Source organism: Chlorella variabilis, assembly GCF_000147415.1.
Source record: "Chlorella variabilis unplaced genomic scaffold CHLNCscaffold_21, whole genome shotgun sequence".
Taxonomy (NCBI): Eukaryota; Viridiplantae; Chlorophyta; class Trebouxiophyceae; order Chlorellales; family Chlorellaceae; genus Chlorella; species Chlorella variabilis.
In genome coordinates, this window is record NW_005435067.1 from 630,824 (window position 1) to 638,965 (window position 8,142).

Sequence of the window (8,142 nt, forward strand, 5' to 3'; positions counted from 1 at the left end):
GTCGGGGGCGGGGGGCCAACCGACCCACCCCCTGGTGCCCGCTGGCCTTCACAGCCCTGCTGCCGCCCGCGCATCGTGCAGGCCAGCTGCTGGTGGGCCTGGCAGACGCGCGGCGCTGGCACTTTGGCATCACCGTCGTCACTTACCTCATCACGCTGGCCTCCCGCGGCGGCATGGCCCTGCTCCACGGCTTTGCCGCGCATCTGCTGCTCATCCTGGCCAGCGAGGCCTGCCAGTCCCCCTTCAGCATCATCACAGATGCAGCCATCGCGGCGGCCACCAACGAGGCTGGCTACACCCGCAAACGGGTGCTGGCATCGCTGGGGTGGGGAGGTGGGTGGACTGCCGGCATGGCAGGCCGCTCGCGCGGTGCCTGGGGCTCTGCCACCTAGCCAGCTGGCGGCTGCTGCACCTGCCACAAGCCAGCGTGCCATGTCCGCCGCCGCTGCCCCCACCGCTGTGCAGCCCTGGCGCCGCTGAGCGGGTGGATCGTGGGGCGCTGGGGCGTGCCTCACAGCATCGCCGTCTACTTTGGGCTGGTCAGCCTGGCCCTGCTGCCCACCCTGCTGCTGCCGCTGAGAGGTGATCTGCCTCTAGCGATGTGCGTGCAAGCCAGCAATGCAGGCGTGCTTCTGCTCAGCCTGCAGCATCAACCGCTGCGCCAAGCGCCACCCTTTACGCAAGGGCTGAAACCCTACCGTCCTCTGCCTGGCCGCCTGCAGAGCTGGGGCGCAAGGCCACGGCCAGCAAGGAAGCAGACGCGCTGGGCGGGGGCAGCACCATGCAGCTGCTCCTCAAGGCGGGCGGCACCCTCGGCCAGCTGGACAGCCGGCAGCACAACGGGCACGCCGCTGAGCTGGCCATTGAGCTGACTGATGCGGATGCGCTGGTGCCCAAGGCGGCGGCTGATGGCTGCCTGCTTGTGGAGCGCATCGCCAGCAAGGCCAGCCAGGCAGAGGTGGGCTGGTGGTGCGCAGGCATTCCTTGCGGTGCATCCAGTTTCTTGGTGAAGACTGTGCTGCCTGCCGTCCATGCAGGGCCCTGGCATCATGCTGCACCCCCTGGTCACCACAGCAGACGAGGATGCCGCCGGGGAGGCTGTCGCCACCGCCAAGGCCGCAGCAGCCGAAGCCGCGCAGTCTGCCGCTGACGAGGCGGCAGCGGCTGCCGGCGGCGAGGAGGCCTGGAGCATTCCGGCCGTGGGCAGCCCGCTGGCAGCGCAGTGCGGCAGCCTGCCGCCGATTGCCTGCCTGCACCAGGCTGCGTCCGACGCCAATGCTCTGCTGCCCAGCACCGCGACGGGCTCCACGCCAGGAAGCACCCTGCCTGTTGTCCCGCTCGCCAGCGCAGCCCCCCAGCCCTCTGCCCTGGCTCGCACCACCAGCAGTGCCAGCACAGCATTCTACAGCGCGCGCAGCGGCTCCAGCTACAGCGCTGTGCCCACCGCCAGCACTCCAGCTGGCATGCTGTGGAGCCCGCGTGGCGCCGGCGGCCTGGCCCTCGGCCAGCCCCGCTCCGCGCTGCTGCAGCAGTACATGGGTGCAGCGAGGCAGGGCGGGCCCAGCACGCTCAGCACGCCGCACACCACGGCGCCTCTGGCGGCGCCAGCGGCGCCAGGGCCGACGCCGCAGCTGCAGCTGCAGCCGCAGGGGTCGCTGCTCAAGCAGGTCAGCAACGTATCGCAAGCGCTCAACGGCTTCGACCAGTCCTTTCTGGAGGGCTCAGTGTCAGGTGGGGAGGCAGCAGGCTCAGGGCCACTCTCGTGATCCTGAGCAGCAAGGCTCTGTGTCGGGGGCCACGGCTGCATTGCATCCCGCAACGCTTTGCAGCACAGTGGTTGATAGTCTGCTGCAAATGAAATGAAATGAAAATGAGTGCATGCAGATGGCACATACCTGACGCCGCGCGCCGGCAGCTTCCTACCGCCGGCCGTGGAGCTCAGCCTGCCGGAAGTGCGCACGGTGCACCCGCCACACTTTTTGGACGGGCGCCAGCAGAGCGCTGGCGAGAGCGGCAGCATCCGACTGTCAGATTTCAGCCTGCGGCTGACAGACGGCAGCATCCGGCAGTCGACAGAGGGCAGCCAGCGGCTGTCGTGGCGCCGCCGCAGCAGCCTGCTGCCGCCCGGCAGCCTGGAGACAGCCAAGGCGCCGCTGGCATTTGCAGAGCCGGGCGCCACACCCGCTGGCGGCATGGGCGCCAAGGAGCCGCTGCTGCTGGCCACTTCAAGCCTGGGGGAGGAGCGAACAGATGAGGTGGCTGTTCCCATCAGCAGCCACGCTGGTGTTAGGGATGTCGAGGATAGCAGCCAGCATCTGCTGGGGGCTGCAGCCACGCCGGGCTCCCCAGGCGGCGCCCCCGAGCTGTCGGTGTGGGCGGGCATCCGCCACCTGCTGTCCAACCCGCACCACGCCGCCTTCTTTGCCACCACCTGGCTGATGGGCATCGGGTAAGGCTGCTGCTGCTGCTGCTGTCCTGTTGTGCCAATGCAGCAGCAACATGCAGCTGGTGGAGCAGCAAGAATCGGTGCCTGTGACTTCAGAAAGCAACGTGCCTGATTCCCTGTAATGCCTGCCCTGCCACTGTAATCTGAACGCCCGCTGGCCTGTACTGCAGGTACGGCTGCCTGGGGTACGAGAACCTGTACCTCAAGGAGAGTGGTGCCCCCGGCATCCTGCTGGGGATCGCCATTCTGGTCAGCACCTGCGGGGAGATGCCCATCTTCTTCACCGCGGGGTGGTGGCTGCCCAAGCTGGGTGCGCGGCATGGGGCAACTGCGGAAACAGATCTGGCACCGGCATGACCTGCGTGCTGTGGTTCAGCTTGCCACGTGGCACATGCACGTCGCCACATTTTGCCGCCCCGCAGGCCACGAGCTGGCGTTCAATGTGGCGATGGCTGGCTGGGTGGTGCGCCTGGCGCTCTACACACTGCTGCCGCTCTTCCCATCGCCCTGGTGTGTGCTCCCGGTGGAGCTGCTCCAGGGACTCACCTTTGCAATGGGTGAGTGAGCACGGCAGCTGGCTTTGCTGGTTTGCGACCCGGGCCGACAGCTGCCAGCTGGGCCGCTCAACCGCCGCTCCAACTCCCCGTTGTGTTTTGCATGCAGCCTACGGCGTGGGCACGGTGCACGCCAAGGCCATCGCCCCGCCCCACCTGCGCTCCACCACCCAGTCCATGTTCTTCTCGGTGAGCGCTGGGGGCAGCTGGGAGCAGCTGGGAGCAGTTCTGCAGATAAAGTTGCTGCCATGCACTGCTTATCGGCTGCCCCCCCACCCCCCACCCACCCCACCCGCGCAGCTCTACTACGGCGTGGGACCCGGCATCTCGGGCCTGGCGGGCGGCTACATCTACCAGGGGCTGGGCATGCGCTGGGTGTTCATCCTGGGGTCGGCCACCCTGGCGGTGGGCTGGGCAGCCATCCAGCTGGCGCTGCGCTGGGCCACACGCGCCGAGCGGGCGGCGGCCGCGGCGGCCCGCAAGCTGGCGCCGTGATTTCTAACCCACCACTTGCGCATTCATCCTTCGTGGGTCCGGCTGCTGCGAGTGAACACCCACAGTACTGCATTCTGCTGCCAATCCAGCTCTGCTAATCCTGTTCATGTGCCTATGTTTGCGTATTTCGCTGCCTTCTACCCCAAAGACCCTGCCTCCTGCCTGTCTGCGCGATGCACAGGTTGGTTGCAGTGTCAAAGCCGTCATAACTGAGTAACTAAGTCAGAGGAGGAGGGTGCAAATACATCAGCGAGGGGAGGGAGCATGCAGCAGCAGGGAAAAAAGCAGTGAAACAGGAAAGGGTGGGTGACGCATGGGCCGAGCTGCCAAGACGGCCTCACTTGCCGGGCTCCATATAGCTGCAGGGGCCACAGGGGTGTGAAGACAGGCAGGCAGGTCGGCACAAGAGGGACGGCAGCAGCGCGTCCATGGCACCTCCGTTGAAGCAGCTGGGGGGCGTGTAATGTAGAGGCACGCCCCCCCCACACGCAATGTCCCGGCCTGCAAGCTGCAAACCCCAACCGTCCAAACCCACGCTGGGCATCTACACCAACCATGCAGAGCTGCAACCTCGCTGGGCTAACTGAGTCGCTGTTTGCTACTGATGCACAGTTGCTGTTTCCCAGCACTGTCTGCGCGGCAGGGCGCCCACCTGACGATGGAGCCTATCCAGACGATGGTGAGGAAGGTCATGAGCACCACAGTCACCACCACCGGCAGCACCCGGTTGTCGTAGGGGCCGTCCAGCTTCTGGCTGCAGCCGGCGGGCGGGGTGGGCAGGCGGGCAGGCTGGTCAGCGCACACGGGCAGGAAAGCGCAGCTGGGCAGCGCGTTGGCAGGGAGCGGAGATGGGAGCCTGGAGGCGCCAGCTCTGGCCCCCGGCTGCGCGCCACAGCCTCGCCGCCGCCAGCTGCCCGCTGCCCGCTGCCACTCGCATGGCTGCGCCGTTGCCACTGCGTCCGGCTCGCCCCGTCTCATGTAACACAGCCCCACGCTCGCCCACTCACACAAGCATGTCTCCGCGGCGCTTGAAGTTGAAGGCTGCATAGACGGCCATGCCAATGGAGATGGCCATCATCACGAGGGCCAGCACCCGCACCCCCACCGCCCGCACCGTGAAGTCGGAGCCCCAGTGGCGGTGCGCGTGGCCCGCCACGCCCAGCAGCGCGGCCGAGATGGAGCCCGTCGTGACCGACATGTTCATCCAGTGGAGGAAGGTGCGCTCGTTGGCGAAGAAGGCCTTGGCCTCCGTCCGGCGAAGGCCCGGCTGGCTGCTCATGGCTGCCGGCTCGGGGCGCTAGGGCTGGTGAGCGGCAGGGCCTGCAGGGGCGCAGAGTGCGAGGCGAGGTGAGAAGGCAGGCGGCGCTCCCGCCCGTCGCGCCCCGCGCCCGCCCTGTACGCCCGAGCTGCCTGCCGCGGCTCCCATTGGCGTCCACGCATCGCCCAGGCTTTCTGGGATGCTGCTGGGGGGGCTACCAGGCCCGATTCTGCACCGTGAAAAGGGGCGCGCTGCAAAACCGCAGCCGGCGCTGCTGATGTTGAATGAGCGACCTCACCTAGCAGAAGATTGTGCCTGCAGCGCAGCCAAACGCCGAACGAGCCTAGCCGCAACTTGCCCTGACCAAAATACTGGCTTGCAGCGTCTGTAATCAGGTGCACACAAGCCTCCAAGCCCGGCAGAACAAGGGGATTGACGAAATTGCCCGAGTTTTGCCGCCCGCATTGCGTATTCCGAATTGATGCCGAGTCACGGATGCCCTGGCTGCCCATCACCTCCCTGGGCGCGCCTCTTGCGTCAGAGGCAATTGTGATCATCAAGATTCAAGCTAGCCACAGCGGGTGGAGCCCTACCCTGCAGCAGGGGCACACCAGGTCGCTCACTGCTTGCAGCTCCCGGCCTCTCCTGGTGGGGAAACATCCGGGGCGAAGCAGCAAACTGATCCAAGCCATCCCAGCCCTCGCCGTCCCGCGAACAAGGGTTGCTAAAAGCAACAGGCGCCATGAAGGTGAGTTGGGGCCCAGGCGGTGGCCAGCAGGGCTCAGCGGGATGAATATCGAGGCTGTGAAACCGCAGCCAGCATGGCCCTGCCCCTGGCCGCGGCCGCCGCCGCCGCTGCCACGCTCGAGCCGACCTGCCTTGCCCCTCTACTCCTGCCTGCTGCTGGCAATTTGCACTGCTGCCGGTGGTCCTGCTGGTGGATTGCGATGCGCCCTCTGCCCCTCCCAGGGTGCAGATCGCCCTCTCCCCCTAGGCCGCAACGCGCACTCTGCCCTGCCGCCGTTTGCCTGCCCTCCTCTCCGCTGCCTCGCGTCACGTGCGCCGTTTGCTGCCTGCCCCGTGCAGTTTGGAAAGTACGTGCTGGAGAAGCAGCGGGCGGAGTGGTCCGACCAGTATGTCGGTCAGTGCGCAAGCCTGCACCCGCAGCCCTTGCTTCCAACACGCCGCCGCATCCAACCCAACCCTGCCCCGTTCACCCGTCGCCGCTTTCCTCCACCGACCTCTGCTCTGCACCACCCTTCTGCTTTCCTCTTCCTTGCAGACTACAAGGGGCTCAAGGACCTCATCAAGGAAAGCGCGGCGGAGGAGGCGACGGCGGGCGTGCAGAGCTTCTCGCCCCGCACCACCTCCCTCACCGTGCAGCGCGCCGCCGACCGCCGCGACTCCGGTGCGCGGCTGCTGCCCCGGCGACGTGTGCCCTGCCAGCGGTGCCGCTGCTCCGGCGGGAAGGCGTGGAAGCAGCAGCGCTGCCGGGCCGTTGGACGGCAGCAGCGCGCGGCAGTCTGGCCCGGCGCCACCACGCCCGGCCCCTGCTTCAAGCTGCCCATGCCCCCATCATCTCCACCGCTCTTCCGTGGCCCCACCTCCCATCCTCGCCTCCACTCATCCAGCGACTGCCCCTGCCCTCCCTGCCCACCCGCCGCGCCGCAGCCGAGGAGCGCTTCTTCCAGAAGCTGGAGTCGGAGGTGGACAAGTGCGGCAAATTCACCGCCCGCCTCGTGTCGGAGCTGCGGGAGCGGTTGAAGCAGCTGCAGGGGCGCGTGCGCGCGGCGCCGGCCGGCGACGAGCCGCAGCGCGAGTTGCTGTTGGAGGCAAGCCCGGGTCGCGGGGCCGGGGCCCTAGCCGCGGGGCGCCGGGAGCACGCCGCGCCTCACGCTCCGGGGCCGCTTGCTGCCCTGGTGTGCGGCTGCGTGCCCAGGCGTTGCCACTCATGCCATGTGCCCGGCCTGCTTTCCAATCCTGGTTCAGGAGGCGAAGTCCATCGGCGACGAGTTCCTGCAGCTGGAGAAGTACGTCAACCTCAACTACATGGGATTCCACAAGATACTGGTGGGCAGGCTGGGGCGGGCCGTGGGCGGGCCATGCGCAGGGCGCGGCGCGCGGGCCTGCCACGGCGCAGTCGTCTTGCTGCTGGCGACCAGTGTGTGGCCACACGCATGTGTGGCCCTCCCGGCTGCATGCGAACCGTCCCCAGGGGGCACCAGCAGGTGCCAGCAGGTATCACCAGGGCGGGTCCCACTCGGTACCATTGGGACCGAGCGGGACGGGCCTGTACAGGGCTTCATTTTTGGGGGTCCATTCCTTGGGGCATGCACCAGCCTCCCACGCTGTTGCCTCAACCTCGCCGTCCCCCGCTGCCGCCTGCCCGCCCGCCTGCAGAAGAAGCACGACAAGATGCTGCCGCACTCCCCCTGCCGCCAGTTCTACATCTCCCACCTCCACAACCAGCCCTGGGTGCAGGTGGGCGGCAGGAGGCAGGGGAGAGGCAGGATGAGAGGCAGATGCCTGGCCTGCGGCGGGGCCCGCGTTCGCCGGCAGCGGCTCTGGCAACCAAAGAGCTTGCTGCTCACCTTTGCTCCCTTGCACGCCGCCCACCCCTCCCCTCCCGCAGGGCAACTACTCCGACTTGCTGGTCGTCCTTTCCTCGGTCTACTCGGACCTGCGGGGAGATGCCTCCGCCGCGCAGGCCGACGACAGCAGCCAGGTGGGCACTGCTGGCGTGGGGAAGACAGCCGCATCCCATGCCGCCGCCCTGCCCCCCTTTCCCCCGGCTCCGCACTGCTGCCCTGCCGCTCCACATCCCGTCCAGCACCATCAGCCTTGCCTCTCTACGCGCTCTCAAACCATCCTCGCCGCTCCACGCTGGCCCCACCTACCATCCCCGCTGCCACACCGCCACCCCACCCACATTCCCCGCTGCCACACCGCCACCCCCACCACCACCGCACCTCCTCCACCTGCCTGCCCACCTACCCCTGCCACCCTCCCCCGCAGGGCATGGTGCGCTCCACCACCAAGTACTGGGTGCGCATGAGCGACGTGTCCACCGTCAAGCACCACATCCTGCAGCACCTGCCCGTCTTCCAGTTCAACCAGGGCCGAGACTTCACGGGCGACGCCCAGCTGGTCAACTCGGGTGGGCGCCGGGGCGGGGTGGGGTGTGGCGGCGGCGGCGGCGTGCGTGAGTGTGTGTGTGGTGTGTTCTGAGGGCGTCTGGGCGACTGTTAGTTTGGGGGCGCGGTGGCGGTGGCGGCGGCGGGCGTCTCCTGCTGCCCCCTGCCGCTCCACCCCGCCTCCCGCGCTCCGCCCCACCCGCACGCCACCCATAGCCCAGCCCTACCGCGCGCCCCTAACCACCACTGCTGCCA

At 68.0% G+C, this 8,142-nt stretch overlaps 3 protein-coding genes across 3 annotated transcripts in view; 2 read left to right on the forward strand and 1 right to left on the reverse strand.

Annotated features, from left to right (window-relative positions):
• Positions 1–3,495, forward strand: part of CHLNCDRAFT_138669 (hypothetical protein) — a gene marked incomplete at both ends in the record, with an annotated part of 4,135 nt that extends 640 nt beyond the window's left edge. The window contains 9 exons of the mRNA XM_005844650.1: positions 82–333; positions 466–582; positions 723–958; positions 1,038–1,731; positions 1,885–2,449; positions 2,617–2,756; positions 2,869–3,003; positions 3,110–3,189; positions 3,301–3,495. Coding sequence (XP_005844712.1) covers positions 82–333; positions 466–582; positions 723–958; positions 1,038–1,731; positions 1,885–2,449; positions 2,617–2,756; positions 2,869–3,003; positions 3,110–3,189; positions 3,301–3,495 — 2,414 coding nt within the window. The remainder of the gene's footprint in view (positions 1–81; positions 334–465; positions 583–722; positions 959–1,037; positions 1,732–1,884; positions 2,450–2,616; positions 2,757–2,868; positions 3,004–3,109; positions 3,190–3,300) is intronic.
• A 337-nt stretch (positions 3,496–3,832) lies between these two features.
• On the reverse strand, positions 3,833–4,774 carry CHLNCDRAFT_138670 (hypothetical protein; the record flags this gene model as incomplete). The annotated part of the gene is made up of 3 exons (XM_005844727.1): positions 3,833–3,854; positions 4,148–4,249; positions 4,503–4,774. The coding sequence occupies 3 exons, from the start codon at positions 4,772–4,774 to the stop codon at positions 3,833–3,835; spliced, it is 396 nt and encodes a 131-aa protein (XP_005844789.1).
• A 523-nt stretch (positions 4,775–5,297) lies between these two features.
• The window catches only part of CHLNCDRAFT_58814 (hypothetical protein), an 8,091-nt gene continuing 5,246 nt past the window's right edge, over positions 5,298–8,142 (forward strand). The window contains exons 1-8 of the mRNA XM_005844651.1: positions 5,298–5,501; positions 5,840–5,894; positions 6,036–6,161; positions 6,425–6,672; positions 6,743–6,823; positions 7,154–7,234; positions 7,386–7,478; positions 7,769–7,927. Of these exons, the coding sequence (XP_005844713.1) occupies positions 5,496–5,501; positions 5,840–5,894; positions 6,036–6,161; positions 6,425–6,672; positions 6,743–6,823; positions 7,154–7,234; positions 7,386–7,478; positions 7,769–7,927 (849 nt within the window). The 5' untranslated portion in view covers positions 5,298–5,495. The remainder of the gene's footprint in view (positions 5,502–5,839; positions 5,895–6,035; positions 6,162–6,424; positions 6,673–6,742; positions 6,824–7,153; positions 7,235–7,385; positions 7,479–7,768; positions 7,928–8,142) is intronic.